Source organism: Ursus arctos, unplaced genomic scaffold (assembly GCF_023065955.2).
Source record: "Ursus arctos isolate Adak ecotype North America unplaced genomic scaffold, UrsArc2.0 scaffold_33, whole genome shotgun sequence".
In the NCBI taxonomy this organism is placed as follows: Eukaryota; Metazoa; Chordata; class Mammalia; order Carnivora; family Ursidae; genus Ursus; species Ursus arctos.
Window position 1 is genome coordinate 27625100 of NW_026623019.1, and position 15903 is coordinate 27641002.

The following is a 15903-nucleotide window of genomic DNA, read 5'->3' on the forward strand; positions in this document are numbered from 1 at the left end:
TACTCTCGCAGAGGGTATACCCAAACCTCTGGTTTTAAGCTTATTTTGTAGCTGAAAAACAATGAAGTTGAAAAGAAGGGAGAAAACTAAATCCAAATGATTATGCAAAAAAAAAAAAAAAAAAAAGTAACTGAAGACTCTGGAATTATTGACAGATGTAACCACCGTTTTGCTGAGGGCACAGAGAATATATATAAATATAAATGTGTGTATATGTGTGTGTATATATATATACATGATATATAACTCTTCTCTAAACGAGGTTCTACACTTTAAGGAAACTCAGCTGTCCAAACCTCCAGTGTCCCTGTACATGAAATACATTCAATATGCAGGAAAAATATTAAAACAGCAGGAAAAAGTCCAAGTTAACAAATGGTGTTACTGTTTTTTGCTGTACAACAGCCAGAAGTAAGCAAAATATCAAGGATATTAAATTAATTTTCTTTGTCCCATCCAGACTGGCTTTTACAACTTCTTTTAGTAAGAAAAAAAGAAATCTGGAGCCTGGGGCATTAGGCTACATTTCCTCTTTACCCTCCTTGAGGCTCCCCAATCCCTTTCGAACCACCTCTCAGCACCCAGCTTCCTCAACTAATCTTAATTCAAAAACCAGATTGGAACGCCCACCACCGCCACCAGGCGGGAAGCTGGGTCTAAATAGGGATCTTCTAGAAACTGCAAATGCTGCCTGGCTGCTCTTCGTGTGCCCTCTGCTGGCCACACATGGAAGCGGGAGAAGTCTCCGCAGAAAGGCAAAAAGAAAGGGTCATGTAAGACAAGGCCAAAAAAGTATTGGGGTGATTGCAGAAGAAAAAAAAATTAAATAAGAACACCCAACGAGGCATCCTGGTTATGAAAACAAACAAAGGATTGACTATATTAAGAGGAGAAAAACACAAAAATCATCTTCAAGAATTTGGAGAATGAAAATCAGAAAAAAAAATTTTGGAAGAAAGCAAAAACATGCTACTCTTTTGTTTTATCACTGAAAAACTGAGGAGTGGGTGTTGACATTTCTCAAACCTTAGCACATTTGGCCTCTGGGTTTCAGGACTGATGGTCATGACGCAGGAGAAGGCAGTTACAACAGCTCAGGAGCCCCACGGTCACACTCTAGGAAGCCTTTTCAAAGTAAGGTAACACAATGAAGGACTCCTACAACTCAACAACAAAACACACAACCCAGTTCAAAAATGGGCCAAGGATTTAGAAAACCATGTCTCCAAAGACGTACAAATGGCCAAGAAGCACATAAAAAATACCCAACATTACTAAAAATTAGGGAAACACAAACCAAAACTCCAATGAGATAATCACCTCACACCCATCAGAATGGCTACTGCAAAAGCAAAACAAAACAAAACAAAAACCACCCAGAAAATCACAAGTCAGACAAGATGTGGAGAAACTGGAACCCTTGCGCGAATGTAAAATGGTGCAACTGCTACAGGGAACAGTGAGGAGGCCTGGACTGTGGGGTTTGGAGAGCTCCAGGCTGGCGCACCTGTCGCCCTGTGGGAGGGTGGTGCACCGAGAGGGCATGGAAGCTCCAAGCTCCTCCCACACAGCTCTTCCTATGCATCTCTTCTTTCTGGCTGTTCCAGAGCTGTATTCTTTAAAAGAAACCAGTAACAGAGAGTCTAGCACTTTCCCTGAGTTGTGTGAGCCATTCCAGCAAATTATCCAACCTGAGGGAGGGGGTGTGGTCAGAAGCACAGGTCACAGCCTGGGACTTGGGACTGACATCCGAAGTGGGGGCAGTCTTATGGGACTGAGCCCTCACCCGAGGGGTCTGCAGTAGCCACATGCAGTTAGAATTGAGCGGAACTGTAGGACACCTAGTTGGGGTCCAGAGAGTAGAATTCCTGATATGAGGTAAAAACCCCACACATTTGATGGCAGAAGTGGTCCGTATATAGAGGAAACAGATTTTAATATCCAAAAGAACTGAAAGCAGGGTCTCAAAGACACATCTGTACACCCATGTTCATAGCAGAATTATTCATAAATAGCCAAGTGTCCACCGACAGATGAATGGATAAGCCAAATGTGATATATCCACCCATATAACGGAATATTATTCAGCCTTCAAAAGGAAGAAAATTCTGACGTCTGCTACAAGGATGAACCTTGAGGACATTACCCTACGTAAGGTAAGCTAGGCCCAGGAAGACAAACACTGCGCGACTCCGCTTAGATGTCTAGAGTAGGCCTACTCGTAGAGACAGGAAGTAGAATGGCGGCTGCCCGGGGCTGTGGTGACTTACTGGTTCATGGGCACACAGTTTGTTCAGCAAAATGAAAATGTTCTAGAGGTTGCTTGCACAACAATCTGAATATACTTCACACTACCGAACTACACACCTAGAAATGGTTAAGATAGTAAATTTTATATTCTGTGTGATTTACAATTAAAACCAATTGTTTTAAAAGGTAATTTGCAACAACGCGTCAATACAATCATTCCTTCATTTGCTGCTCTGCTCCACATATGGCTCAGCTTCTAGAAACTTAGAAAGTGAGAGCTAGCAAGGATTTGGAGATCCAGTTCAACTTGACAGATAAAAACAGCGGAGGCCACGATGGCAACGTAACCTGTGAGGGTGGCAGGTGGTTAGTGGTGGAGGTGGGATTAGAAGGGCCCCTGTCTCCCAGACTGGGGCCTCACCTTGCACCACAACCCCAACGGGGATGGCCCACTGCTTTATTTTAAGTAGGCTCCATACCCAACGTAGGGCTTGAACTCATGACCCTGAGATCGAGTTGCGTGGTCTTCTGACTGAGCCAGCCAGGCGCCCCAGCCCATTTCTTGATGGAAATGAAAATAATGCTCATCCATTCAGGGCTCCTTCCCACACACCACTGGCCTGGGAGGTCAGATGAGCCTATGAAGAAATGTACCTTTGGTTAAAATCCGAGTGATCTGAATTTCAAAGCCCCCTGAACAAACCTGGGGAGATGGGGAGAGAAATATGAGCTATTTAAACGTGAACAGGGCACATGGAGATTTTTTTCCCACTGAGTTATTTTGTAATCTTTTCCAACATGATCCTTAAAAGGAATATCACCCTTCAGGCAGAGTCTTTCTGCCTATCTACAATAATATCACAGTATGAGACCTGCATATAAATTATATTTTTATTTTACTTTGATGATTGGGAAAAGATACCAACGTAGCTGATCAAATCAGAGCTAACGAATAACCTGCAGTTAACTGGCTAATTTTATTAAAATAAAGACATGTTTGTTTAAACTGAAAAGAAAATTGTTCTCACTGGCAGTTTGCTTTGGCTGGGATCCTTGAAATTAAGGCCCAGGTGCTGATAAAGGTCACTCTCACCCCATCGGCCATTTCGGTCCTTCTAAACACGCCCGGTCCTGGCGGAGAGCAGCTCGGAGATGCGGCTGGGTGAGCCAACAGCCAGTGCTCTGCCCGCGCGAACCCTTGGCTACCATCCCTCTCATCCATCGTTTCCTCGGAAAGATTCACTTCCAGGTGGTAAGGCTTTGCCCAAATACGCTTCTCGGGGCTGACGGTGGCTCCTGGAGCAGCAGCCCGGGACGCAGACTCTCTTCGCAGTTTGCAGACTTTCCTGTTGTGCGTAACCAGGGCGCTGAGTGTTGTCCGTGACCAGAACATGGGCAGCACGGTCCCACAGCAGGGAATGCCCCCCACCGTGCTCCCAGTCCGCACTCCTGCCTCAGATTCTAACTCTTCAAATCCAGAGGAGTGTTCTCTTCGTCCGCAGGTTGTTTAGGGCTTAACTGGCCGCTCAGAGTTAAACAGGAGTACCTCAAGCCCCCTGCCATGCTGAAAGGAGGGGAAAAGTGCACATAAATAAATGTCATAGGCAGTACCCCCAGGTCTGTATCAAACACACATCTTTCTAGATCGAGCCAGCTTGATTTGAAGGGAGTGATTGAGACCCCTGTTTTTCTCCTAGTTTGTGGATTACTTGATGAGACTTACGCCCTTATTTAGAAATCTTTGGGGGCAGAAAAAGAATAGATCAAATCCAATACAAACCTTTGGAGAGAAAATATTTGTGTATTATTGAATAAACTATACTAGTACCCTAAGACGGTGTCCCATGGCTAGGACCCCAAAATGCCTTTCAAAAGTATCTCAGCCCCTCCTCCTAATATCCTTAGCATATGGGGCTTTGACCGAGCAGGACATCAGTAAGGCCCACTTCACAAGAGGAAGGCAGACAACTTAGAAGAATCTGTGTTTGTGTGTGTGTGTGTGTGTGTGTGTGTGTGTGTGTGTGTGTGTAAGACACGCGAATTACATTCAGATCTCAGCCCCTTGAATTTTCATCATACACGTCCCCGTGATGCACATGAAGGAGCATGTCATAAAAACAGATGAACCGGGGCGCCAGCGGTTAAGCGTCTGCCTTCGGCTCAGGGCGTGATCCCGGTGTTATGGGATCGAGCCCCACATCAGGCTCCTCTGCTGTGAGCCTGCTTCTTCCTCTCCCACTCCCCCTGCTTGTGTTCCCTCTCTCGCTGGCTGTCTCTCTCTCTGTCGAATAAATAAATAAAATCTTTAAAAAAAAAAAAAAACAGATGAACTGTGTGATTTAAGTAAAATTATCTTAGAAACTAAAATGTCAAAACACCTCCCGTTCTTTCACTTGTAAGAGATTAATCACACTTTTTAAAATTCATATTTTACTAAGATGAGTTCATTTAGAAATCTCACTTACCAAATATTTAACCCTACAAAGTTTAACACAGAGAAAATGTAGTCTCCACCAACTAACATCCCAATGTAGGCAATGGATACATTCTGCAGAAAAAGAGAGAGGATTAGTCATTTTAAAAGCGAAGGATTTAGGGGGAAAATACATATATATGGTAAAATCTGAAACTAAATATTTTAGTTCCTTTGCCCAGAGACTGGTACACAGTAGCTGTTCACAGAACGTTGAATGAATGAATAAAAAACCATTACATATGGCTTTATATGGCAGGATAATTACAGAACACTGCATCATTCACGCCCCTTCAGTTAATACACAGGGAAAAAAAGATATAAGAGTTGAGTTGTAATCAGCTTTCCAGATCCCGACTCTTCACCATCACTGGGGAGTGAATTTTAATCACGTTGACCCTAAACTTACACAGACTAGACATCCAGTAAATTCCAAGCAGTGCCCTGCCCTGTGTATTCCAGGGGGATCTGGGTGCCCAACAGACGAGTCTACTGTTAGAGCAGGCAGTCTTTCTCACTCTCTCTCCTCACGTGAATGAAAACACAAAGCAACTGTGGGATAGAGTGCAGAACACCGCACCCTCCTCTTCGCTGCTGTGCGCATTCGGACGCACAGACACAAAACATACCTACACACGGTGCATGGGTGTCGTACCTTATAACTGAGCTTATGGATCAAAAACAGTTCTTCACAAGGCTTCCCTTCCTCAGTCAACAGGTTCTCCCAGAAAACCGAGTTGCGCGGACAAGGTACCGAACGAGGCGCCTTGGTGAGTGCAGAAATTTGGAATTTTTTCCTGCTTTTCTTACTTCATTTTCCCAGACCATCCCCTCCTACCACCCCCAAATTAAAGGTCATAATTCGTCTCTCCTTTTTAGTTAGCAAGCCCTCCCTCTGTGTCATGGATTAGTGGGTGAGAAGATCTAAGAGGTCACCCAGCTACAGCTGAAAAGGTCACAAGCCTACCACCTGTTACGACAATAAACTCGAGCTCTGCTTCTGTCGTGAAGACTGGATTCACGGCCAGTTCCCCATTTCCCAAGGCTTCGCCCACTTACCTTGATGGCTCCGACCACTGCTGTTGTGAGGGCCGAATTGTAATAGCTGCACAAAACTGTGGAGTACATCAACAGAAACCTGGGGCAAGGAAGGAAACGCTTGGCTGCGTGCCTGACCGGGCCGGGTGTAACAGATTCAGAAGAGTCCACGCGCCACCCACCCGCACGTACTTTAAACAAATAAAAACGAAAAACGTACCATAAAGATTTCATAACCTACGTCTTAAAACATCTCCCTTTATAACTCCAACTTTTTACAGGAAAATGCTCCAGTCGGGCACTGGCCAAACTTTCTACCTTAGGAGTTCTTTTCATTTTGCCTGTGCATTTCCCATAATGTCTCCATGTAAAGGGGGTAAGAATGGGGAGATGTTTTTAATGGTCTGAAATCTTTTAACAGCGATGTCACAACAGTGGCCTTCAATCCTCCTTGTGCTCAGATTCACCGGGCACGCTTTTAACACACAGGGATGCCTGACAGACGTTCTCCCTCAGCTGGTCTGCGGTGGGCCCTTGGCTGTGTGCAGCAGCAGAGCTCCACAGGTACCTGCGACGTGCAGCCAGCGGAGAACCACTGGTGTTTAGAAGGGAAAAATCAGAGAGAGATTGCGGCTTTGGACAAAGGAGACCGAAATTAATGGATTCCACAGCAATCAGACAACAAAAAGAAAAGGCATCCAAATTGATAAGGAAGAAGTCAAACTTTCACTATTTGCAGATGACATGAGACTATGTAGAGAAGACCTGAAAGACTCCACCAAAAAACTGCTAGAACTGATAAGAGAATTCAGTAAAGCTGCAGGATACAAAATCAACGTACAGAAATCTGTTGCGTTCCTATACACCAATAATGAAGCAGCAGAAAAAGAAATTAAACAATCCCATTTACAATTGCACCGAAAATAATAAGATACCTAATAATAAACTTAACCAAAGAGGTGAAAGACCTGTACTCAGAAAACTATAAAACACTGATGAAAGAAATTGAAGATGACACAAAGAAATGGAAAGACATTCCATGCTCATGGATTAGAAGAACGAATGTTGTTAAAATGTCCATACACTATATGCTGGCTAATGGAACATAATAAAAAATAAAATAAATAAATTAAATTAAATTAAATGTCCATACAAAGCAATCTACACATTTAATGCAATCCCTATAAAAATACCAACAGCATTTTTCACAGAACTAGAACAATCCTAAAATCTGTATGGAACCACAAAAGACCACAAATAGCCAAAGCAATCCTATAAAGCTGGAGATATCACAATTCTAGGCTTCAAATTATATTACAAATCTGTAGTAATCAAAACAGTATGGTACTGGCACAAAAATAGATATATAGACCAATAAACAATAGAAAACCCAGAAATAAACCCACAAGTGTATGGTCAATTAATTGTCAACAAAGGAGGCAAGAATATTCAATGGGAAAGACAGTCTCTTCAACAAATGGTGCTGGCAAAACTAGACAGCAATGTGTAAAAGAATGAAACTGGACCACTTTCTTTCACCATACACAATAATACTCAAGATGGATTAAGGACCTAAATGTGAGACTTGAAACCATAGAAATCCTCGAAGAGAACAGGCAGTAATTTCTTTGACATCGGCCATAGCAACATCTTTCCAGATAGGTTTCCTGAGACAAGGGAAACAAAAGCAGGAATAAGTTATTGGGACTACATCAAAATAAAGAGCTTCTGCACAGCAAAGGAAACAATCAACAAAACCAAGAGGCAACCTACTGATGGGAGAAGGTATTTGCGAATGATAGATCTGATACAGGGTTAGTCTCCAAAATCTATAAAGAACTTATAAAATTCAACACCCATAAAGCAAATAATCAATTTAAAAATGGGCAGAAAACATGAACAGATATTTCTCCAAAGAAGACATCCAGATGGCCAACAGACACACAAAGAGATGCTCAACATGACTGATCATCAGGGAAATGCAACTCAAAACCACAGGAGATGTCAGAATGGCTAAAATCCAAAGCACAAGATACAACAAGTGTTGGCAAGGATGTGGAGAAAAAGAAATACTCATGCACTATTGGTGGGAATGCAAAGAAGTGCAGGCACTGTGAAGACCAGTATGGGGGTTCCTCACAAAGTTAAAAATAGAACCACCCCATGATCCAGTAATCAAACTACTGGGTATTTACCCAACAAATACAAAAACACTAATTCAAAGGGATACACGCACCCCTATGTTTACTGCAGCATTATTTACAATAGCCAAATTATGGAAGCAGCCCAAGTGTCCATCCACTGATAAATGGATAAAGAAGAAGTGGTGTATATATACACAATGGAATATTATGCAGCCATAAAAAGGATGAAATCTTGCCATTTGCAACAACATGAATGGAGCTAGAGAGTATAATGCCAAGTGAAATAAGTCACTTAAAGGAAGACAAATACCATACTATCTCACTCACATGTGGAATTTAAAAAACAAAATACGTGAGCAAAGGGGGAAAAAGGGACAAACAAACCAAGAAATAGCCTCTTAACAATAGAGAACAAACTGATTGTTACCAGAGGGGAGGTGGGGATGGGCGGGGGGAACAGGTGATGGGGATTAAAGAGAAAGGAAAGGAAAAGGAGAAAGAAATTAATGGATTCCACATGCCAACAACATTCCTATGCCCTATGACCACAGTTAATTCACCAGACATTACACTATATTGACACTTACTGTTAAGAAAATGACTACAGAATTGTGACCAAGCACAAATGTGTGTGTGTGTATATATATATATATATATAGAGAGAGAGAGAGAGAGAGAGAATACAGAATCCAATCAGAAGAAATATGTTCATTCCAATCAAGAAGTGAAGAAAATTAGCTGCAACCTAAGTGGGGTGCAAAATTCCATCCACCCAAAAAGAGAGAGCGAGATCATGAGATGTGTTGGATTTTAAAGCTAAATCCCAGTTAGGAGGCACAAGCCTGGATCCCCCGTTGGCAGAACACAGGGAATCAGGCTCTTCAGAAAGCTTGTGTCCCTGTGTGCTAGGCAGTCTCTTCCTGCAGAACTTTAGTGCCCAGTCCCCGGTTCAGGCCAGAATGTCTACTGATAACAGAATCCGGATCACAAACCAACACAGTAACCACTTTCTGCCTGAGTATGTTTCTTACCAGGGATAGTAAAGAAACACCTTAGAGATAAAGCACACCAAGCTTTTATGTTAAGGAATAAACTCAATTATAAACTGAAATTCTGTAATCTTCAGAATAACAGGTATCTCTGTTATTAAAGTAATTACAACAATTTGACAAGTTAGAGGACCCAACATCTTGGACTCTGTGGTTTGAAACTGAAATGTGCAATGGGATTAGACTTGCAATTTTCATTTGAAAGAAGAAAGAAAATCTGTGTCAGTCTGAACACAGTATTTGATGCTTAAAAGAAGCAGATTTAGCACATTTCTAAGTTTGGTTTACTAGACTTCAAAGAATTGCTTGGGTGTGTGAAGCAACCTGGCTCATAAGCTTTGCAGAGGGCCTCATTAGGGCTTGGAGTAGCTGGAGAAAAATCAGATGAATCATATTTATAAATGCAGTTTAAAATGCTTAAGTTTTTTTTTAATTCACTAAGTGGTAAAAGAGACCAACTTACAGTAAATTGTTTAGGGTATTTTATTCAGCTAAACTTGAGTTAGTAGGCATTAATCAAATAATTAAATGTTCTTATATTAATACAAAAATTACTAGCTTTATAAATAAAGCAACAGTATTTATAAATTGAATCTAAATCCTTAAAAAATCTAAGTTTTTTAATGGTTATAATTTTAATAAATTCAACATGAATTCAGAGCCCCAAGAACTGTAAATAATCCTATTCATGCATAAAAAAAAAAGATTAAAAAACTCAACATGATGTTACTGAGTCCCACTCTGTTCAGCCCAGATAGTAAGAGTACATAGCCCACAGCACCCGCCCTGGAAGAGGTGAGTCTAATAAAATGCTAGAGATCACAGCACAGGGGAGGGGTCTAACCCAACTTAGGGACACAGAAAAGTTTCCTGCAGGATTCCTAAATGAATGCAGCCTTAAACCCAAGGCAATCATGGATGTTATTCTTATTTTTGTTTAAAAGTTCCTACTCCAGGGTTCCAATCATGCAATCAAAAGTTCCTACTCCAGGGTTCCATCCTACCTTTTAGTGAAACCACCTCCACCTGCATTCAGAATTAGCTGACACCTTGGATCCATCCACCATGAATATGGGCAAGTAGGATACACACTCACCAGCTGGGCTGAGCACAGGAGGAGCCCCCCTCTCTGAGGCCTGGGGTGTCCAAGATAGCCACTGTCCTAACGCAAAAGAGGGCCTCTCGACAAAAAGGCTGCACTTCTTAGTACCACCGCTAGGTGTCGCCAGAGAGGGCAACTAGAAAACCACGAGGATCAAAGTAGTGTATTACAATTTTCTAAGAAACAATCTGTTTCGATATGCAAATAGGCACCTATGTAGTCCTTTGGCTAAGATGACCAAGGTTCTAAACTAAAAGGACCTCCATTAACTGAACACAAAGGAAACCATGCCACCTTTAACACTAAAAATGTCAACTTCCCCACGACAGTAGTTTTGATTTTAGCATCTGTGGATCAATAAAATACAAAGATATTTAAAAGTAGCTTCTTGCCATTCCGCATTTTTAAATCAGATGTAATCTATGTACACTTGAAAAATAATAGCACATACATGTGATTCACATTCAGACAACAGACAGCAATATGCTTGGGTTTATAGGTCCCCGAGAGATGGATATGCTCACATAGAAACCGCTGGAACAGAACTCCTACTCCAGGTGCTTCCTGTTCCTGAAAAGGACACAAAACCTAACCGATGTACCCAAGGTTGTATGGCACAGCCGGGGCAGTGACAAACAGAACTCAAATGACCTCATTGACAACTTGCGCTGGTTATCATTCCATGAAGGAACATTTATATAAACTCAACACAAATGTTCAAATAATACCAGGCCACGCTCACATTCCTTCCACCAGCCACAGCGGCACCCGAGCACAGCACTCCAACTTCAGATCTCAGAGAATTTCAAGTACTCTCATCTCACCCATCTCTCGTAAGAACTTCCCCACCCAAGGCCACAGTGGTGTGCCAGGGATGCCAAAGTCATGGGATATATACGGTCCATCTTCCCAGAGCACCAATTTTATTTGAAGATTTGGTTTATTGGGAGTGGGGGACTATCTGCCCTCTTTAAAGTTCTGTCGCGCCTGTGCCCCCGCAAGCCGCCGAACCCTGTTTCCTCTTGTGTGCTGCATCGCAGCAGCTTCAGTGAAGGTTCAAGGACTAGAACATTCTTTATCCTGTGATTAAAAAATATTTGGTCCGTTCATGTTTTTATTAAGGAATATGTTACTGCGTCAGTGGGATCAAAGGGTCTGCTACTGGGGCAGAAACAGATTAGAATAACCACCTCCAAGACCTGAGGGCTGGTGCCCGCTGCTGTATGAACGAACCAGAACCCGTAATTCTTCAGCAAGATTAAAAAGACCTGCAGAGCTAGGTTTTTATTTTATTTTTTATAAAGATTTATTTATTTTACAGAGACAAAGAGTGTACAAGTGGAGGGAGGGGCTGAGGGAGAGAATCCTCAGGCACATTACGCTGAGCACCGAGCCCTGCAGGGACTGATCTCACAACCCTGAAGTCATGACCCGAGCAGAAACCAAGAGCCACCCAGGTGCCCCAGAGCTAGCTTTTTAAAATCTAGTTTGTCAACTTAAATTTCAGTCTACTGAAATTTTACTTTTGCCTGCATTAAATTATCTTAGCTCCCACAGTCCAGCTTACCTTCCTGACATAATTAACCTCCATCATACACTTTATTTACAAACTCCTGATTACAAATAGCATTTCTGAAAGTTGAGCCCACCCTAACTCAAAAGCAAATTAAAAGTCTGCCCTCTTCACCATTCCATTCACTTAATATACATTTTAAAGTGTTATAATTTTGTAATTATATATCCAACATGGGACAGGGGTTTGGTGGTTAGAAAAACACAAGTTTGAAATGCAAACCTGAAAGAGTGAAAGTACGTAAGAAGCTAAGCAACAGAGTCCTCTGGAATCAAGGGTTGGGATGCGTATGTGAGAGACCTGAGTCATTCCTTGAGCAGGGACTGAAGAAAAGGGATAAACGAGCCCCGCACCAGTTGTTCTGACAACGGAGAATGTGCTCAGAAGCTTACAATAGCTTCTCTTACTATGGAAAAATAAATGACCCAACCCTTTGAGTGAGAAACTTCAAGAAAGGATTCTGAAAAATCCCCCATGCCAAAACTGAAGCTTCCTTCCAGAGCAGATTCAGTATTAAAATCTGACCATTGAAGGTAAAGTACAGTTGACCCTTGAACAACGCAGGAGCTAAGAGTGCCGACCCCCTGCCCAGTCAAAAATCCAGGGATATGGGGCACCTGGGTGGCACAGCGGTAAAGCGTCTGCCTTTGGCTCAGGGCGTGATCCCGGCATTACGGGATCGAGCCCCACATCAGGCTCTTCCGCTATGAGACTGCTTCTTCCTCTCCCACTCCCCCTGCTTGTGTTCCCTCTCTCGCTGGCTGTCTCTCTCTGTTGAATAAATAAATAAAATCTTTAAAAAAAAAAAAATCCAGGGATAACTTCTGACCTCCCAAAAACTTAACTGCTAATAGCCTACCGTAGACCAGAAGCCTTACTGATAACATAAACAGCTAATTAACTCCTATTTTGTATATTATATACATTATATACCATATTCCAATAATAAAGTAAGCTAGAGAAAAGAAAATGTTATTGAGAAAATCATAAGAGAAAATGCACTTACAGAACTGTCTGTATTTTTTGAAAAAAAAAATCCACACATAAATGGACCCACACAGTTCAAACATGTGTTGTTCAAAGGTCAACTATACAGGTAACAGAAGAAAAACTACTGAAGCCATGGACTATTGGTAGAACCAACTCTGTCTGGAGTGAAAAGAGGTCAGCCCAAAAACACGCTGACCTCCAGACATAGAAATATTAACAATAACAAGCGTACTTAACATCACTGAGCATTTGCTGTGTGTCCAGAAGATGCTAAGCGCCCATCACTATTAGCTCATTCAACTGATACAACCGCATCCTATGAATCAGATACTTTATCTCATTGTTAAAGACCCCAGTTTAAAAATAAGGAAATTGAGGCTCCGAGTGCTTAGTTAACTCGTCCAAGGACCCAGAGCTAATAAGTGGCAAAGCCAGGATTCAAACCCAGGCCATCTGATTCCAGAATTCAGACATTGAGCTGTTGGAATGGTGCCATGATTTTATGTTCTCAAAAGACCCACTTGAAAAACAGACCTACCTAAGTTTCATCTTTAAATTTGGGTGAAGTCTGAAATCTTAAAAGATTTCATCATTTTTTACTGATTTATTTATAATTGCAATGCCTTTATCTCATTTTCATTTGCAAAGGGACTACGGATGACGTAATGTTTTAAGAACTTTTACCAAGAGTATTTGTTTCCTAAGAAGCACATTATTAAGTGGAGAGAAAAAAAGTGTGAAGTTATATACAGACAGGGCCAAGCCTCTGATAGGCAAGACCCAGAGGGTGCAGGCTCCCATCTAGGCACTGCCCACCATATCATCACTGAGGACAGAGACGTTGCAAGGTTCAGTTCTTGATCTCCTTCCAGGAATGATTAAGCAGTATTGTGCAAGTAAAACAAACAAGCAAACAAAAATAGAAACAGCATCTCATCAAGTTTATAGCAAAATGAGAAAAGACTTTCAAACGTGGCTCTGTTGTTCACAGGTGAATCTGGGCTTCACCACGGAAAGGTGCTAATCTGAGTTGGCGCGATATGGATTGAATTTTTTTAAATCAGAGAGAAAAGAAAAGATGGTTTGACAAAGGGTGACTCACAAACACAGCTGAGATTTTTTTCAAAGTCAAATGTGAGACAACAACTGAGAAAACTACAAATATTTCACTTAATTTATGCTTCTGACAATGGCTGCCTAAAGTGCCCCAAGGGACCGTCCCCTTGCAGAGCCACCAGGAAAGGACACAGTACTTGAGAGACTGTTGGTCTTGAAAGAGGCACAAGAGGTCGCCCAAACTCTCCTCCTTTAAAAAAGGAGGCCCTGGATACAGAGTGATCAAGAACGAGGACCAGGCAGCAGTCGGAGCAGCAGACAGTTGGGACAGAATACGGTGCCTCAGGGCAGAGACCTTAGCAGAACAGCACTGTCTAGAAACTGAGCCTTGCACCAAGCTCCAGGTTGGGGAGGGACACTGTAGCCCACTGAGCCTAGACCCTCGAAAATGCCTGTTGTACTCCACTTCGGGGGCAATACCTGGCTGCGAGCAGAAGCAAAAACAATTTGCCCCTACAGGGAAGTTTCTCAAATTTGCAATTTGAGAATTGACAATCAGCCCACAACACTTAGATTAAGCAAAGTGTTCACAACCACAAGTCACAACCACACACAGTTTTGACAGTCGCAAACCACATACACATTTAGATTCTTAAATACTGCAAATATTGAAATCATTAGATACAGAATACAGAATAGCTATGTGCGTAACATTTAAAGAAATGAAAGTTACTACAATCACAGAGATCACTAATGAGAGGATACTAGGAATGAACAGTTAAGTTTGAAAAAAAAAAACTGTGAATTTTTTACAAATAAAATATAAAATTGTTAAAATCAAAAAATCCTGGGACGCCTGGGTGGCTCAGTCAGTTAAGGATGTGACTCTCGATTTCAGCTCAGGTCATGATCTCAGGGTAGTGAGACTGAGCCTCGCATCAGGCTCCACGCTAAGCATGAAGCCTGCTTAAGATTCTCTCTCTCCCTCTTCCTCTGTGCCCCCCCACCACTCATGCACTCTCTCTCTAAAAACAAAAAACAAAAAGTCCATCAACAGGTTAAACATCAAATCAGACACAGCTGAAGAGAGAATTAGTGAAACGGAGGATGTACATAAATGTTTTTATTATATGTGACTAATCACTGCAATTAAAATCAAGGTTGGGAATTTTTCAGTGTTGATCAAAGAGACTGTGAGTTGCTCTTCGTTCATTTAAACATAATTTAAATTATAGTATTGGTAGGGGGAAAAATGAGGAAATTCATCTTTCTTCACAGGAAAAGTCTTTTGAGAAGTAATGCCCTGAGATGGTCATTCAAAGCACCTTTCCACATGAGATAAGACACAGGTGTTTGTACATGCAGGGAGTCCAGCTGAGGGACGATACTCCAAAGATTTCAAACAGTGGTCACCTCCGGAGAGGAAAACTGCAGGGCTGGAGGGCAGGGAAGAGGGGTGGGGAGCTGATGTTCCCTGTGCATGCTGTTGCAACTCTTGGATTATTTACCAGTTGCATGTATTATCCATTCATGAAAAGGAATTTTCAAGCTTTTAGAAGATTTAAAAAAACAAGAAGACACAAGCTGCATGACTTCTCAACAGGCAGACAGACATAAGGAAATTTTTAAGAACAAAAGCCTACAATTGTTGGACAGTACAATGGCCTGGACATCTCGCCTCAGAAATTTCCCTGAATATAGCAGGCACGGCACTAGAGTAAATGGTTATCATTTCCACGTATTTATGTGAGGTGGAAGATCTTGAAAGACTTGGGACATTATGCCCAACGCAACAAACAGGACTGAATTTGACACATCGGCTGATATTATTCAAACTAACTTTCAGAAATCAATAGGCAACATCATGTTTTGGAGTAGAATGTGACATCAGCATGACATTCAAAAATAATAGTGTTTCATGCTTGCTCCTGGTCTTTCAGGCTGCGTTCCCAGGGATCTGGGCCCCACCCCACTCGTCTGCTGCACGGCTACTTTCCAGAGAAAGCTGGGGAAGCACGGACAAAGGGATTTTGACAGAGCTGACAGAATGTATACTTTGATTTGATTTATCAAGACATATACATCAAGCTTCTACTTATGGTTTCTTACCCCAAAAAACAGGAAAGAAGAAACTGTATGATAAATAGAACATTCTTCCATTCACTGAATTCAGTAGCCTATTATGAAAAAGAAAGAAAACTAATGGTTAGACTAATATTGCCGATTAA

The 15903-nt window shown here is 41.8% G+C and overlaps 1 protein-coding gene across 3 annotated transcripts in view; it reads right to left on the minus strand.

Moving 5' to 3' along the window:
• Positions 1–3129: 3129 nt before the first annotated feature.
• Positions 3130–15903, minus strand: part of SLC35D2 (solute carrier family 35 member D2) — a 55455-nt gene continuing 42681 nt past the window's right edge. Inside the window, exons 9-12 of one of the 3 annotated variants that reach the window (XM_026518694.4) lie at positions 15785–15852; positions 5783–5861; positions 4716–4798; positions 3130–3814 (exon numbers count right to left, since the gene is read on the minus strand). In XM_026518694.4, coding sequence (XP_026374479.1) covers positions 3712–3814; positions 4716–4798; positions 5783–5861; positions 15785–15852 — 333 coding nt within the window. In that variant the 3' untranslated portion in view covers positions 3130–3711. The remainder of the gene's footprint in view (positions 3815–4715; positions 4799–5782; positions 5862–15784; positions 15853–15903) is intronic. The other 2 variants (XM_026518696.4, XM_026518697.4) reach the window with 2 other exon arrangements.